The sequence below is a fragment of the Oncorhynchus clarkii genome, chromosome 27 (assembly GCF_045791955.1).
Source record: "Oncorhynchus clarkii lewisi isolate Uvic-CL-2024 chromosome 27, UVic_Ocla_1.0, whole genome shotgun sequence".
In the NCBI taxonomy this organism is placed as follows: domain Eukaryota; kingdom Metazoa; phylum Chordata; class Actinopteri; order Salmoniformes; family Salmonidae; genus Oncorhynchus; species Oncorhynchus clarkii.
This window is the reverse complement of record NC_092173.1, coordinates 27,128,787-27,147,439: the sequence shown is the minus strand read 5'-3', so window position 1 is coordinate 27,147,439 and position 18,653 is coordinate 27,128,787. Positions and strand designations below refer to the sequence as shown.

Sequence of the window (18,653 nt, the reverse complement as noted above, 5' to 3'; positions counted from 1 at the left end):
TAAAATATGTTTTGATTTGTTTAACACTTTTTGGTTACTACATGATTCCATATGTGTTATTTCATAGTTTTGATGTCTTCACTATTGTTCTACAATGTAGAAAATAGTCAAAACAAAGAAGAACCCTTGAATGAGTAGGTGTGTCTAAACTTTTGACTGGTACTATACATATGCAAAATGTATACATATTCTACAAGCCATCTGACCAGCTCCAACTAAACACGGTTTTAAAAGACGACTAATTCAGGATGCTCATGCATGACCAGTTTTCTCCAATTACGTACTCTAAGCATTCATATTCCATGCAAACGACATAATAGAGTAGATTTAAGACAGTGCGAGAGCTGTTCTATAAAGGGAAGATATGAAGGCTATCTCTCTACACAGCAGATGAAGGAGCTCATCTCAAGATCCTATAGGATGTAAAAACGTGGCAGAGAAAAAGTGAGCTGCCTCTTTGCGGGTCCCTCTCCTTATCACTTTTTCACATCTCTCCGTCTAGCGCTGCGTTGTGCGTCCGCCAGCATCAAATATGACTGCCCGTTCATGAATCCCACTTTCATACAATAAATTGCTGCAGGGATTTGGGCACAACACCCCCTATCTAATCAACACCTGTCGCTAGGAGAGGCCCTCTCTCTCTCCTCCTTTAAATATATGATGGTGATTATCTTTCCCTTAGTGCCAGGGGTATCAGGCCTAGCTGGTGCCTGACAGCCAGGAAATTACACAGGGTGTCCTGGGTAATGCCTGCTAAAAGACTGCATCATTGAGTCACATTTCCACAGCAGCCTCCCACCAAGCCCAGCCGGCCCTTCCGCATAGAGCGAGAGAGCGAGAGAGAGCACATTAAAGAGCAGAGAAATGGACCCCACCACCCGCACTCTGCATATCAGAGCTCCTCCAGAGAGAAAGAGAGAGAGAGAGAGAGAAGAGAGTGAGATAGAAGACAGCTTGAGAGAGAGACAGAGAGAAGAGAGAGAGAGAGAAAAGAGTGAGAGAGCGAGAGAGAAGAGAGCGAGAGAGAAAGAAGAGAGAGGGAAAAGAGAGCGTGCGAGAGAGAAGAGAGCGAGAGAGAGAGAAAAGAGCGAGAGAGAAGAGAGTGAGCAAGAGAGAAGAGAGCGAGTGGAGAGAGAAGAGAGAGAGAAGAGAGCAAGAAGAGAGAGAATAGAGGAGAGAGAGAGAGAAAATAGAGAAAATATAGAGAGCGAGAAGAGAGCGAGGAGAGGAGAGAGAAAATAGAGAGAGAAAATATATATATATACATATATATATATAGAGAGAGAGAGAGAGCGAGAGAGAGAGCGAGAGAAGAGAGAGGAGAGAGAAAATATAGAGAGAGAAGAGAGAAAATAGAGAGAGAGAAGATAGTGAGAGAGAAGAGAGTGAGAAGAGCGAGGAGAGTGAAAACAGAGAGAGAGGAGAGTGAAAATAGAGAGAGAAGAGAGTGAGAGAGAAGAGAGCAAGAGAGAAGAGAGCGAGAGAGAGAGAAAGAGGCAAGAGAAAAGAGAGAGAGAAGTGAGAGAGAGAGAAGAGAGCAAGAGAGAGAGAAGAGAAAAGAGAGAAAAGAGAGTGAGAGAGAGAGAGAAGAGAGAGAGAGAGAGAAGATAGAGAGAAGAGAGAGTGTGTGTGTGTTTAATGTATGACGGGCAGGGAAGATAGACAGCCACTATAACCAACTGACGAAAGTCTGAACAGCTAATCTAGATGACCTTGGCAGTGTATGTGAGGAAAACTACGGCTATAAAGCGAGAGGGGCAAAGAGAGCAAGACAGAATCTTCTGAAAAGTAGAACACGACGCCGGGGAGAAATCCCAGACCAATAATAATGGCAATGAAGAAATGAGAGAGCAGGAAATAAAAAAAGAAAAGGGGAAGTAGAGGAACCATGGGGTTGGCTTAAATTACTCTAATTGTTGTCTAGACTACTTGAGCCATTGCTGCAGTCAGCTCAGCACCAGGTGACCGTCTGTTTTAGTGTGTTGAAAAGACAAATTAAAATAAATAAAAACAAGAGCAGATATTCAAATTAAAAATCCGGGGAACCTCGGGCCCCCATGGCGAGGTCTGCTCATTTTTCTCTCCGAGCGCCGCTCAGTGACACTCCTATTAATAAAGGAATATTAAATCAGTTTTCCACTGCAGCTGGAAGCTTTTGCTTGGTGCGGATGTGGATTGAAAGGGAGGTCTATTAATGTGCTTGATCTGAAGACTCGTGAGGGTAAGGGTTATTAAAACCAGCTCAAGAAAGGAGACAGTCTAGATGAGAATGGAGGAGGATTTAGCCACACATTGTAATATGTGTCAAAATGAAATCTCAGTATAAACTAAGTGGGCTACGCTATACAGATACACCTCCATGATCACCATAGATGATTGGATTGTGAAAGATGTTGTAAGGGCTAACTGTGCTCTCATAAAAGTGTCGTATGATAAAAAAAAAACACAATATTAGCTATGGATATCACTGTTTGGGAGCAGAAAACGCATTTACACACACACACACACACACACACACACACACACACACACACACACACACACACACACACACACACACACACACACACACACACACACACACACACACACACACACACACACACACACACACACACACACACACACACACACATCAAATATTTCCTTCTCCCTCTAACAGGAGCGGATTACATAATGAAATTATAAAGATAGAGTAGCCTCATTGTGAGGGAGAAATAAACAACTTATCAGAGTGACATTGCTGCACTGTTCTTATCAGAGTGACCCAGTCCTAACATGGCTGTTTTACCCACTCTATCTCTGTTTATACAGCAGGCTAGATTCCTCATACTTTTGCTAGACTTTGCTGAACTGCACATCCCCCTGGCCGTTCCCATGTTGAACAGGATTTACAGTATTTAAACCCCACTGTTAGCCCCACTAATAACTACACATGACTTACACTCATTGGAACACAGTTGTGGGGTTAGAACACTTGGTGATTTAAAAAGAATCTCATTGCAATAAAATGTCCAGCACTTTCTGCTCCAGTCTAGATTTATCCAAGGAAATATGGCTTTAAGGGACCAACAAAAGAAGTGGAAAAAGAGGAGTACGGTGTGTGTTTCTGAAGGCTAGATCATTCAGACTGGCTGTGCATGAGCTATGATAACAGTAACCCATTCAAATCTTTGTTTCTTCTTTCCTCATAAAATATATTACATTCCAGCAACAAAACATTATCTCGTAAGATAATGTCAAGCCAACAGGAATAATTTGCCACAGAACTTTTGCTCAACTTATTCATGATGATATTCACTATAGTCAAATACAAGCAAGCTCAATTTGTGGTCACTTGTTCTGTATGACAAATTCCTCATCAAGTTCCCTCTCTTACTTAAATTAGCAGTCTAAAAACATATAAATGATGGTTCATCACCTTATATGAAAAAGTAATGCACTGTACCAACAAACAAGATGCATTGTGGGTAAGCAAGGGATGGAGATCAATATTTGAAGGGTGTGATAAAAATTTTTTATATTGACCTTGCTATATCTTAAACAAAAACCGGTCCTAACAATGACACTACTGTAATGTATGCTGAACTGAATATGGGAATAAGTACACATGTATGCCTACAGTACATTAGGTCACCATCACTGTGTGAAAAAAGAACGGGGTGTCTGTCTTTCAGTCAGTCAACAGACAGCCATTAGCCATGTATACATACATATTAAACTAAACATATCCTGAAGTTATTTCCAAAATCAGTGTTATGAGAGGCATGCAGGGCATAGCAGGCATCCTGCCAGGGGTGTTACACTACAGCACACAGTGCATCACATTCCTTTGATGGTTATTGTTTCCCTCTCTGTCTCTATAAACACCTTTATTTTCTCTCTTCATCACTCTCTTTTACACTCTCTCTCTCTCTTTTACTTGCTTAATCGCTCTCTCACACTCTCTTTTACACTCTCACTCTCTCTCTTTTACACTCTCACTCTCTCTTTTATACTCTCACTCTCTCTCTCTCTCTCTTTTACACTCTCACTCTCTCTCTCTTTTACACTCTCACACTCTTTTATACTCTCACTCTCTCTCTCTCTTTTACACTCTCACACTCTTTTACACTCACTTTCTCTCTATTTTACACTCTCTCTTTTACACTCTCACTCTCTCTCTCTTTTACACTCTCACACTCTTTTACACTCTCACTCTCTCTCTCTTTTATACTCTCACTCTCTCTCTTTTACACTCTCACACTATTTTACACTCTCACTCTCTCTCTTTTACACTCTCACACTCTTTTACACTCTCACTCTCTCTTTTATACTCTCACTCTCTCTCTCTCTCTCTTTTACACTCTCACTCTCTCTCTCTTTTACACTCTCACACTCTTTTATACTCACACTCTCTCTCTCTCTTTTACACTCTCACACTCTTTTACACTCACTTTCTCTCTATTTTACACTCTCTCTTTTACACTCTCACTCTCTCTCTCTTTTACACTCTCACTCTCTCTCTCTTTTACACGCTCACTCTCTCTTTTACACTCTCACTCTCTCTCTCTCTTTTACACTCTCACTCTCTCTCTCTTTTACACTCTCACACTATTTTACACTCTCACTCTCTCTCTTTTACACTCTCACACTCTTTTACACTCTCACTTTCTCTCTATTTTACACTCTCTCTTTTACACTCTCGCTCTCACTCTCTCTCTCTTTTACACTCTCACACTCTTTTACACTCTCACTCTCTCTCTCTTTTATACTCTCACTCTCTCTCTCTTTTATACTCTCACTCTCTCTTTTACCTCTCTCTCTCTCTCTTTTACTTGCTTAATCTCTCTCTCTCTCTCTTTCACACTCTCTGTTTTACACTCTCGCTCTCTCTCTCTCTTTTATACTTTCACTCTCTCTTTTACACTCTCAGACTCTCTCTCTTTTACACTCTCACTCTCTCTCTTTTACACCCTCACACTCTTTTACACTCTCACTCTCTCTCTCTTTTACACTCTCACACTCTTTTACACTCTCACTCTCTCTTTCTTTTATACTCTCACTCTCTCTCTTTTACACTCTCTCTCTCTCTTTTACACTCTCTCTCTCTCTTTTACACTCTCTCTCTCTCTCTTTTACACTCTCTCTCTCTCTCTTTTACTTGCTTAATCTCTCTCTCTCTCTCTTTCACACTCTCTGTTTTACACTCTCGATCTCTCTCTCTCTATTATACTTTCACTCTCTCTTTTACACTCTCACTCTCTCTCACTTTTACACTCTCACTCTCTCTCTCTTTTATTCTCTCTCTCTCTTTTACACTCACTCTCTCTCTCTTTTACACTCTCACTCTCTCTCTTTTACACTCTCACTCTCTCTCTCTCTTTTACACTCTCACTCTCTATTTTACACTCTCGCTCTCTCTCTCTCTCTTACACTCTCACTCTCTCTTTTACACACTCTCGCTCTCTCTCTTTTACATTCTCACTCTTTCTCACTCTCTCTTTTACACACTCTCGCTCTCTCTTTTACATTCTCACTCTTTCTCACTCTCTCTTTTACACTCTCACTCTCTCTCTCTTTTACACTCTCACTCTCTCTTTTACACTCTCGCTCTCTCTCTCTTTTACACTCTCACTCTCTCTTTTACACTCTCGCTCTCTCTCTCTCTTTTACACTCTCACTCTCTCTTTTACACTCTCACTTTCTCTTTTACACACTCTCGCTCTCTCTCTTTTATATTCTCACTCTCTCACTCTCTCTTTTACACTCTCACTCTCTCTCTCTCTTTTACACTCTCACTCTCTCTTTTACACTCTCACTCTCTTTTACACTCTCGCTCTCTCTCTTTTACATTCTCACTCTCTCTCTCTCACTCACTCTCTCTTTTACACTCACTCTCTCTCTCTCTTTTACACACTCTCACTCTTTACATTCTCACTCTCTCTCACTCACTCTCTCTTTTACACTCTCACGCACTCTTTTACACTCACTCTCTCTTTTACACACTCTCGCTCTCTCTCTTTCACATTCTCACTCTCTCTCTCACTCACTCTCTCTTTTACACTCTCACTCTCTCTCTCTCTTTTACACTCTCTCTCTTTTACATTCTCACTCTCTCTTTTACACTCTTTCTTTCTCACAAACACACACACACGCACGCACGCACACACACACACACACACACACACACACACACACACACACACACACACACACACACACACACACACACACACACACACACACACACACACACACACACACACACACACACACACACACAATAGCCTTCTGATAATTCCTAACTAGAGTTCATGAATCTGAATGGCATCATTGACTAATTGAAGGATTGAAGGAGACGTTAGTGGGGTACACACCTGGGCTCTTAAAGGGGTCCGGGCTGTGCTGCAGGTGGTGCTGGAGAGGGGAGTTGCAGGCGGAGGTGGCATGATGCTCACTGTGCTGCAGCATCTGAGCAGCATGGGGCCCCAGGGAGCCAAAGTCGGCAAAGGAGCAGGGCGGCCCCCGCAGGTCACTGGGCCCGGCCCCGGAATAGAACCCATAATCTGGGAACCCTGAGAGATAAGAGTATAGTATAGGGAGGGAGGGAGGGAGGGAGGGAGGGAGGGAGGGAGGGGCGGGATGGGATGGGATGGGATGGGACGCATGTCCATCATCTTGGAAACATTTTACACAGTACTGTAGTAATGTAATGGCTTTTAAAAAAAATGGTTTATTGCTATGTTGTTGTTGTTTTTCTGCATGGAATTGTGGTGTGGTAAAGAGGAAGGCAAACTACAGCAAACATCCATGATATTTCCCCCCACCGCCCACCACCCCCCAGCTGCCCCACTGGCAGTGTGTGTGTGTAATGTGGTATGAGAGACTGGGTACAGGGGCACTACATTACACACACACCAGCCCTGCTCCCTAACACTAGTGTAGCTGATGTGGCCTCAGGCTAAAAATGATTGTAAATTTTAGCAGAATTTTAGCAGAACTGTTGTAAATTTTAGCAGAATTTACAACAGGTCAGTTCATGTAATCTTCACTTGCTCGCTTCAAAACACACACACATAATAACTGTGAGAAATACACACACTAAGAGCTCAAGAGTGAAAAATAACCAAAATGAGATTCTCCTAAAATAAGCGGGAGAATGATGAAGGAAAATCTATTATTCATGTTTGGGCTTCTGCTCATAAATCAATATGATTAGAACAGCAATTCCTCATTCATTTTAGATTTGACACAGGCAAGATTCCACAATGTACTGGACTACTGATGTGGTGGAGAGGACACAAGGCATTTGTAGCCTAGTGGGCGGCAGGGTAGCCTAGTGGTTAGAGCGTTGGACTAGTAACTGGAAGTTGGATTAGTAACCGGAAGGTTGCAAGTTCAAACCCCCAAGCTGACAAGGTACAAATCTGTCATTCTGCCCCTGAACAGGCAGTTAACCCACTGTTCCTAGGCCGTCATTGAAAATAACAATTTGTTCTTAACTGACTTGCCTAGTAAAATAAAACTATAAAGCTTATGTCCCCACAGCTCCGTTCCGTTGACACTCAGAGAGAGCTGCATTATCTGTGTAAATGGACTGTAAACTTAAATATTATATAATTATGCTTTTGTGTTTTTATATTTGTTTAGTTTCAGTTAGTTTTCAGACCTGATTTGCTAGTTTTTATTTAGTTATAGTTGTATAAAAATATTTATATTTCGTTTTTATACTCTTTTGTTTCAGAAAATTGTGTCACTTTCATCAGGGGTGTGTTTAGCAGGACGCAACGTTTTGGAATGTTCAGATAGAAATAGCCTATGTAGAATAAGGAATCACATCAGCTCTATTCATGGCATTTCTATCTGCTTGGCAACTAAACATGGCAAAGGTCTTGTGTCAGTCATTAGATTAGGTTAGGTTTAAATTATGAAGTAAATCTCAATGTGACTTGGATTTAAAAGGAATAGTACAGACTGGTACAAAAAATACGGTGGAAGGAAACTCTCTCTCGCCCAAGTTTACACCAATACAATACTTTTAAACTTTAGTATGTAAGAAGAATCAAGTTAGCTACCTAGCTGATTTTGTTAGCTAGTGACAGCTGGTGATAGTGATGCACAAGCTAGGCTTATTTTAACATTGCCATCAACAGGCAGCATTTGCCTGCCATTTAGTACTTGAAAACCTCACTAGATTGTTGGCCAAAGCTTAGAATTTTATTTAACTCAAATTCGGTGTGGTTTTTATTTTATGTATTTATTGTTTACTTCAGTTTATTTAGAAAATACTTTCTTAACACTTATTGTTTCTTAAAATGGCATTGTTGGTTAAGGGCTAGTAAGTAAGCATTTCACTGTCAGGTCTAAACCTGAGACAAATAACATTTGATTTGATTTGTTGCCAGTGGCGACCTGTCATTCAGAGCAGGTGGATTTGTGTTGTCAGTGGCGACCCGTCATTCAGAGCAGGTGGATTTGTGTTGTCATTGGCGACCTGTCATTCAGAGCAGGTGGATTTGTGTTGTCATTGGCGACCTGTCATTCAGAGCAGGTGGATTTGTGTTGTCAGTGGCGACCTGTCATTCAGAGCAGGTGGATTTGTGTTGTCAGTGGCGACCTGTCATTCAGAGCAGGTGGATTTGTGTTGTCAGTGGCGACCTGTCATTCAGAGCAGGTGGATTTGTGTTGTCAGTGGCGACCTGTCGTTCAGATCAGGTGGATTTGTGTTGTCAGTGGCGACCTGTCATTCAGAGCAGGTGGATTTGTGTTGTCAGTGGCGACCTGTCATTCAGATCAGGTGGATTTGTGTTGTCAGTGGCGACCTGTCATTCAGAGCAGGTGGATTTGTGTTGTCAGTGGCGACCCGTCATTCAGAGCAGGTGGATTTGTGTTGTCAGTGGCGACCCGTCATTCAGATCAGGTGGATTTGTGTTGTCAGTGGCGACCTGTCATTCAGAGCAGGTGGATTTGTGTTGTCAGTGGCGACCCGTCATTCAGAGCAGGTGGATTTGTGTTGTCAGTGGCGACCCGTCATTCAGAGCAGGTGGATTTGTGTTGTCAGCGGCGACCTGTCATTCAGAGCAGGTGGATTTGTGTTGTCAGCGGCGACCTGTCATTCAGAGCAGGTGGATTTGTGTTGTCAGTGGCGACCTGTCATTCAGAGCAGGTGGATTTGTGTTGTCAGTGGCGACCTGTCATTCAGAGCAGGTGGATTTGTGTTGTCAGTGGCGACCTGTCATTCAGAGCAGGTGGATTTGTGTTGTCAGTGGCGACCTGTCATTCAGAGCAGGTGGATTTGTGTTGTCAGTGGCGACCTGTCATTCAGAGCAGGTGGATTTGTGTTGTCAGTGGCGACCTGTCATTCAGATCAGGTGGATTTGTGTTGTCAGTGGCGACCTGTCATTCAGAGCAGGTGGATTTGTGTTGTCAGTGGCGACCTGTCATTCAGAGCAGGTGGATTTGTGTTGTCAGTGGCGACCTGTCATTCAGAGCAGATAGGACAGAGCCTGTTTTGAGCAGCACCTGTTTTTTTGGGGGGTTTTGCGTGTTATTTTGGCATTAATTTGTGGCACATATCAGTTTGCAAACAATGTAAAAATACATTTATTGAGTAAATAAAGCGGCATGGTCTCTTTTTTGTTTTCTTGAGTAAGGCAGCTCCAAAATGCAGGTGTTTCAGCCTAGCTCAGTGCTTTCTGTGGTGGTGGTGGTGGGGCAGCAAGCGGAAAATACAGAGCTTAAGGGCTGGTAATGTTCTCTAGTTTCGCCGTGATTCGCGCAGTGTTCTGTTACTAATGGGGACACTACGTCACTGCAAAATCTACAGGGAAAGCTAGAAAATTCAAGCCCCTTGGATGCTGCCAGTAACATTAGAAGTGCCCATCCGAGAAGGTCATTGGTCACAGATAAAAGTCTAATCACGTTATATCTACCGTAGCTTTGATTGGACTGATCATGTCAGCATCATACTTTAAAAATCTTAGCTTCTTAGCTAGCAAGCTAGCAGTCATCATCATGAATCAAGTCGACAATCTACTGACAAATCCTTTTCAGTCCTTGTCATATGAAAATAAATTATGAAGAGAGATTATAGATAAAACGCAGTGGTGGGCCGTCAGGGCCAGCAAGGCCTTCTCTGCTGGCCTAAACATCATCAGAATATAATTAAAAAATATATATATTTTCCCACAAATACGTATTACATTTTTCCCCAGGGTAAGCGTTATACTCTTCATTTCATAGCTTTCCTCTTGGTTGCACTACTTCCGGCCCCAGGTTGAGATTTGGAGGGCTGGTCTTTATGTTAGATCTTTTATCCAATCATATTCAGCCATCATGTGTTGCCAGGGGTCTAAAATCTGCCCTCAGGCCTTCAGAATCAACAGTGCGGGCGCTTGTAGCTTAAAGTGAATGTAAATGAACATTTTGTGTCAACCAATCAGCTTTAGAGTTGGCCATTGTACGCCTGCTGGCTGGCTCCAGTGTTACACAGGAGCCAGCTAGCAGGCGTAGTGCGTGCACGTCTTTTGATTGGATTACCAATATTGAGGGGCAGGTCTATGCAGAACCTCAGAACTAGGAAACTGAATTTGATAAACAAATTAATTTACTTCTTTTTTCAACCCACAGTGGCGGAAGGAGGAGAAGATATCGATTTGGTCGAGGATATAATTATAACCCCATTCTCAAGACAAACTTTTCAAGAAAAGACATTGTCAGGAGAGGTCGACGCCGACGCCTACAAAGCTTGTCACAGGCGGGAAAGGGGTTCGTTCGCCACTTTCAAAGTTCCAACTACGAGCGCTACCAATGGCTCACAGGCTCCGAGAAGCACTGCAAACTGTACTGCTGGGAATACCTATTAATGCCTATGATCGATTTGGTGTTTGGAGCCACACTGGCTTTGCAAACTTGAGTTGTCTAACCAAGGCAGCAACGAGACACCAAAGTACGGCTGGGCACTTACAAGCAATGGTGCTTTTGAAAACTTTTGGGGACACCCGAGTGGATCTACAGCTCAACGAACAAGCGCGCAGGGCAACGAAGCTGCACAATGAAAAGGTATTGTACTCTTCCCCTGCAATTCTCTGAATAAAAATGTCAATTTCAAGGTGACGCAACGCCCGGTTATACTGCGTTTCTGTCTAAATGTATAGTGTCTAGAGCCATGGCATCATAATGATGGTAATAAGAGGTGGATTAATTCGGCTGGGACTGTGTAGGACCTCACTGAAGGCCCAGGCCCCAGGCACGCCACTGATAAAACGTATCGGTGCTCATCGGCCATTGGACATAAACATTACACAACAAGTTGGAAATCACAAATTCAACAACGAGTGGTTTAGAAGGAACCAGTGGCTAACTGCAAGCATTGCAAAGCAATCACTAACCAGCTATTCAGTGGAGTGGGTGTGTGGTCCAAATCTGGGTTTAAGGGTCTCTTTTCAAATCATAAAAGGATAAACATTCGACATTGGCCATGCTGTCAATCCAGCATGACTTTTGCTATGTTCAAAACAACAAGTTGTCTTGAAAGCACCATAAATTCAGTAGAAACTTCATTTCTTTAAGCAAGTCAGCCATATCAGCGTTGTTTTTTAAAAAGGCAGTAAATGAGGCTGAATTAACTGTTTTTCTGGCAGACAAGGCTCCGCTGACAGCCAGGTGTAGCAGTGGTAAGGTGTTGGGACTGCTGTTGGGACTCTGCTGATGGGACAGTTTTATGTAGGCCCTAATAGTTTGTGGGCACCATTTGTCAACGTTATAGTGCAATTAATGTATTGTTTAGTGTTGTGTAATGGCTTTTTTGGCATGCATCTAAAACATTTTTTTGTTTTGCCCCACCATGATTTACATACTAAAATTGCCACTGCAAATACTAAATAGCTTTTTATGATTTGTTTTCATATTAGTTTCAGTTTATTATAATAGCCATGCTGCTTAAACACAATGTGTTGACATGGACCACAGGTCTCCTGACTCATAATGTGTTGATAAAAACCTATCTTTGCACACTGACATTACTGTACTTAGCCTACGGTACTTATCTAGCCTTTGCTTTTCAAATCCAAATGTACTCATTCACTCTACTGACTGACCAAAATAACGAAACATACTTTCACTTCATGTAAAAAAAAGAAAGTTTTATTTAACCTTTATCGAACTAGGCAAGTCAGTTAAGAACAAATTCTTATTTACAATGTCGGCCTACATGTATGCAGTGAATGTCAGCCTACATGTATGAAAGTGAATGTCGGCCTACATGTATGCAGTGAATGAAGGCCTACATGTATGCAGTGAATGTCGGTCTACATGTATGCAGTGAATGAAGGCCTACATGTATGCATGAATGTCGGTTTACATGTATGCAGTGAATGTCGGTCTACATGTATGCAGTGAATGAAGGCCTACATGTATGCATGAATGTCGGTTTACATGTATGCAGTGAATGACGGTCTACATGTATGCAGTGAATGAAGGCCTACATGTATGCAGTGAATGTTGACCTTCATGTATGAAAGTGAATGTCGGCCTACATGTATGCAGTGAATGAAGGCCTACATGTATGCAGTGAATGTCGGTCTACATGTATGCAGTGAATGAAGGCCTACATGTATGCATGAATGTCGGTTTACATGTATGCAGTGAATGTCGGTCTACATGTATGCAGTGAATGAAGGCCTACATGTATGCAGTGAATGTCGGCCTACATGTATGCAGTGAATGTCGACCTACATGTATGCAGTGAATGAAGGCCTACATGTATGCAGTGAATGAAGGCCTACATGTATGCAGTGAATGAAGGCCTACATGTATGCAGTGAATGTCGGCCTACGTGTATGCAGTGAATGAAGGACTACGTGTATGCAGTGAATGCCGGCCTACGTGTATGCAGTGAATGAAGGACTACGTGTATGCAGTGAATGAAGGCCTACGTGTATGCTGTGAATGAAGGCCTACGTGTATGCAGTGAATGAAGGCCTACGTGTATACAGTGAATGAAGGCCTACAGGTATGCAGTGAATGAAGGCCTACATGTATGCAGTGAATGAAGGCCTACATGTATGCAGTGAATGTCGGCCTACATGTATGCAGTGAATGTCGGCCTACAGGTATGCAGTGAATGTCGGCCTACAGGTATGCAGTGAATGTCGACCTACAGGTATGCAGTGAATGAAGGCCTACAGGTATGCAGTGAATGTCGGCCTACAGGTATGCAGTGAATGTCGGCCTACATGTATGCAGTGAATAAAGGCCTACATGTATGCAGTGAATGAAGGCCTACATGTATGCAGTGAATGAAGGCCTACATGTATGCAGTGAATGTCGGCCTACAGGTATGCAGTGAATGTCGGCCTACAGGTATGCAGTGAATGTCGTCCTACAGGTATGCAGTGAATGTTTGTGGAGACAACAGAAGACAGATGTCTAAAAAGTCGAGGAGATGGAAGACAGAAAGAGAGAGGGGTTCAGGATGCGCCGGCCCTCTCCACTCCGCATCTCTCCAGAAGAGGGGGACGCCCACTCAAGCAAGGCGTTTTTAATCATTTAAGGAAGGGAACAAAACATACACACACACACTTAGGTTTTAATAAACGTTTTATGTGAGCGCTAATAGCCGGGTGTCCTTGAGGTTCAAAGTGATTTCTGAGCTCCCCTCTAATTAGCCGTCCCGTTCTGTTTCCTCTCTTCTTCCTAATTAGATCTTTAACAACAAACAAATGAAGACCTTTACAGAGCCATGCCACCAACACCCACATTAGTTCCCACTGAGGAGGAGGCCTCCGCCTGGCCCCTTCCCTTTGACACTCTGTTCCCCTCACAGGCCACCCGCCATGATGCCAGCCAGCAGAAGCATCCCCCTAAATACAGACTAGGGAGAACAACTTGGCAGGAATGACAGGGAGACAAATACAACATTAACACTCTTGCATGTGCGCACACACACACACTTACAACAAACACACCTGGCGGCTTTGTTTGCACTGACATGGAAAATAAGTCCTTGGCTGCCGGTGTCCCGGGTGCCGTGAACGTCTCATCTAACAAAGCACGGCAAAATGACTTGTATTATTCAGGGAGATCATGATACCACTATCTATGTAAAATGTGGAATAAAATGCAGGTAAAAAGCTCCCGTTTACAGACTACAGATTATTGATTGTTGTGCTCTGTACATGCAAATTGTTAACTTTGAGTGCGTGGAAGTGAAAAACGTAGAGGAATTGAACAGCAGCATTGGAGAGATCAAGGTTGGGACAATAATGGCAGGGCCCTGCTGTTCCTATAGCGACGCATGTCCTCTGTCTGTCTATCTGTCCATTCTGATGGAGAATGTATTTGTTTTTTATTATTATTATGTATTTGGTAGTTGTTGTCATCTATGCCTCCTTATCTATTTGAAAAATGTGTATAAATAAAGCATTTCTAATTACAGTACCTCATAAAATGAGAGAATTAACTCTATACAACAGTTGTGTCAACTCCCAACCACCGCCCTAACATGGACAGTGTTCAGCAGCCGGTCTCTAGTACGGCCAGACAAATGTGTTGGAAGTGTGGAACATCTGCAGGGCCCCTCCCTGGCTGCAGCCTCAACACGTCCCCAGCAGCAGAGCTTACGCCTGGTGAGGCTGGGCTGACTGGAGCACTGGAGAAGAGTTGTGTCAATACTACCACCATTAGGGAGACCGCATCTGGGAACACCACTACAGAGCCAATGGGTAGATGACATGACAGAGGCTAAACACAGGCTCTATCTAGTCCTCTAGTCCATTACACATAATGACATGACAGAGGCTAAACACAGGCTCTATCTAGTTATCTAGTCCATTACACATAATGACATGACAGAGGCTAAACACAGGCTCTATCTAGTCCTCTAGTCCATTACACATAATGACATGACAGAGGCTAAACACAGGCTCTATCTAGTCCTCTAGTCCATTACACATAATGACATGACAGAGGCTAAACACAGGCTCTATCTAGTCCTCTAGTCCATTACACATAATGACATGACAGAGGCTAAACACAGGCTCTATCTAGTCCTCTAGTTCTCTAGTCCATTACACATAATGACATGACAGAGGCTAAACACAGGCTATATCTAGTCCTCTAGTCCATTACACATAATGACATGACAGAGGCTAAACACAGGCTCTATCTAGTCCTCTAGTCCATTACACATAATGACATGACAGAGGCTAAACACAGGCTCTATCTAGTTATCTAGTCCTCTAGTCCATTACACATAATGACATGACAGAGGCTAAACACAGGCTCTATCTAGTCCTCTAGTCCTCTAGTCCATTACACATAATGACATGACAGAGGCTAAACACAGGCTCTATCTAGTCCTCTAGTCCATTACACATAATGACATGACAGAGGCTAAACACAGGCTCTATCTAGTCCATTACACATAATGACATGACAGAGGCTAAACACAGGCTCTATCTAGTTCTCTAGTCCATTACACATAATGACATGACAGAGGATAAACACAGGCTCTATCTAGTCCTCTAGTCCTCTAGTCCATTACACATAATGACATGACAGAGGCTAAACACAGGCTCTATCTAGTCCTCTAGTCCATTACACATAATGACATGACAGAGGCTAAACACAGGCTCTATCTAGTCCTCTAGTCCTCTAGTCCATTACACATAATGACATGACAGAGGCTAAACACAGGCTCTATCTAGTCCTCTAGTCCATTACACATAATGACATGACAGAGGCTAAACACAGGCTCTATCTAGTTCTCTAGTCCTCTAGTCCATTACACATAATGACATGACAGAGGCTAAACACAGGCTCTATCTAGTCCTCTAGTGCTCTAGTCCATTACACATAATGACATGACAGAGGCTAAACACAGGCTCTAACTAGTCCTCTAGTCCATTACACATAATGACATGACAGAGGCTAAACACAGGCTCTATCTAGTCCTCTAGTCCATTACACATAATGACATGACAGAGGCTAAACACAGGCTCTATCTAGTCCTCTAGTCCATTACACATAATGACATGACAGAGGCTAAACACAGGCTCTATCTAGTCCTCTAGTCCATTACACATAATGACATGACAGAGGCTAAACACAGGCTCTATCTAGTCCTCTAGTCCATTACACATAATGACATGACAGAGGCTAAACACAGGCTCTATCTAGTCCTCTAGTCCATTACACATAATGACATGACAGAGGCTAAACACAGGCTCTATCTAGTTCTCTAGTCCTCTAGTCCATTACACATAATGACATGACAGAGGCTAAACACAGGCTCTATCTAGTCCTCTAGTCCTTTACACATAATGACATGACAGAGGCTAAACACAGGCTCTATCTAGTTCTCTAGTCCTCTAGTCCATTACACATAATGACATGACAGAGGCTAAACACAGGCTCTATCTAGTCCTCTAGTCCATTACACATCATGACATGACAGAGGCTAAACACAGGCTCTATCTAGTCCTCTAGTCCTCTAGTCCATTACACATAATGACATTACAGAGGCTAAACACAGGCTCTATCTAGTCCTCTAGTCCATTACACATAATGACATGACAGAGGCTAAACACAGGCTCTATCTAGTTCTCTAGTCCTCTTGTCCATTACACATAATGACATGACAGAGGCTAAACACAGGCTCTATCTAGTCCTCTAGTCCATTACACATAATGACATGACAGAGGCTAAACACAGGCTCTATCTAGTCCTCTAGTCCATTACACATAATGACATGACAGAGGCTAAACACAGGCTCTATCTAGTCCTCTAGTCCATTACACATAATGACATGACAGAGGCTAAACACAGGCTCTATCTAGTCCTCTAGTCCATTACACATAATGACATGACAGAGGCTAAACACAGGCTCTATCTAGTCCTCTAGTTCTCTAGTCCTCTTGTCCATTACACATAATGACATGACAGAGGCTAAACACAGGCTCTATCTAGTCCTCTAGTCCATTACACATAATGACATGACAGAGGCTAAACACAGGCTCTATCTAGTCCTCTAGTCCATTACACATAATGACATGACAGAGGCTAAACACAGGCTCTATCTAGTCCTCTAGTCCATTACACATAATGACATGACAGAGGCTAAACACAGGCTCTATCTAGTCCTCTAGTCCATTACACATAATGACATGACAGAGGCTAAACACAGGCTCTATCTAGTTCTCTAGTCCTCTAGTCCATTACACATAATGACATGACAGAGGCTAAACACAGGCTCTATCTAGTCCTCTAGTCCATTACACATAATGACATGACAGAGGCTAAACACAGGCTCTATCTAGTCCTCTAGTCCATTACACATAATGACATGACAGAGGCTAAACACAGGCTCTATCTAGTCCTCTAGTCCTCTAGTCCATTACACATAATGACATGACAGAGGCTAAACACAGGCTCTATCTAGTCCTCTAGTCCTCTAGTCCATTACACATAATGACATGACAGAGGCTAAACACAGGCTCTATCTAGTCCTCTAGTCCATTACACATAACGCTCCACAACATGTATCAAAGGGTACAAACATGAAACAAACCAACAAATTAATAAATAAATAGCACTTTTTATGAGATGTGTCACGAGTCCGACCGAGGGTGTTTCCCTTTCCCGGGCAGGTGGCGCTCGGCGGTCGTCGTCACCGGCCTATTAGCTGCCACTGATTGTTTTTCCTTCCCCTCCTTGTATGTTGAGTGGTAGCACCTGTGAATGTTTAATTAGTTTGTCTTTATTAGACAGCCGGCCCGCCTGGTTGTTGTGCGGGATTATTTCTATGTAAACCTTCGGCTCTGCGGTATAGGCACGTTGTTTCCCATTTGTACATTTTGATTCCCTGTGTTTTGGGAACATAACGTTTTTGTGAGCACCCTGTGGTGCATTGGTGCGATTAAAAGACGCGCAGCATTGAACTCTCTGTCTCCTGCATTTGACTCCACACCCACGACACCCGGAGCATTACAAGATGTTAGGAAACATAGAGGTGATTTGTTGCCGCAGGGAATCATTGTGCTGTGCTTTCCCTTCAGTGGATGTTAATGTGAGGCCAGGAAAACCCCTAAACAATAGCGATGGCCAACAATCATTGTACACTATAGTTACATCATCACATTTAGTAACATAATGCCACTATAGTCACCAAACACCCCCCGTGGTGTGACAACCATGATACAGTCTCCCATTTCAGTAGCATCTATTAAAAACAAGAATTACAAAATAATATAGTAATAACAAACGATCAAGACTAGGTGGCCTTTCTCTCCAACATCCTGCCAAACACACACCTTCTTAATTGGGGGGCCATTACTCATCTCCACAACAAATGTGTGTGGCTCTGGGTTGCCGTGGCAACAGGATGGGGACTATATAGGCTCAGCGGAGTGGATCTTTGAGGGAGCGTTACCATTTATGATTATAATCACCCTCCTCCTCTTCTCTTCTCCTCAGCATGCCGTGTGTATAGAGGACGGATGAAGTCCATTCTGACCACTTCCATCATGGTCATCACCATTACTGTCTGTCAAAATCACTGTCATCATCCTCTTCACAAGTCTGTTTACCAGTCTATTTATCTACATGAGCACCTCCAGTCAAGATTTTAATTTCATGTTTCAAGGGGTGATTTCAAAACTTTTGAAATGCTG

General features: G+C 42.8%; 1 protein-coding gene across 4 annotated transcripts in view; it reads right to left on the bottom strand.

Annotated features, from left to right (window-relative positions):
* LOC139385521 (RNA-binding protein Musashi homolog 2-like) overlaps positions 1-18,653 on the bottom strand; it is a 494,242-nt gene that overhangs the window by 12,772 nt on the left and 462,817 nt on the right. For all 4 annotated transcript variants that reach the window (XM_071130644.1, XM_071130645.1, XM_071130646.1 and 1 more), the window contains exon 12: positions 6,360-6,557. In XM_071130644.1, the coding sequence (XP_070986745.1) occupies positions 6,360-6,557 (198 nt within the window). The remainder of the gene's footprint in view (positions 1-6,359; positions 6,558-18,653) is intronic.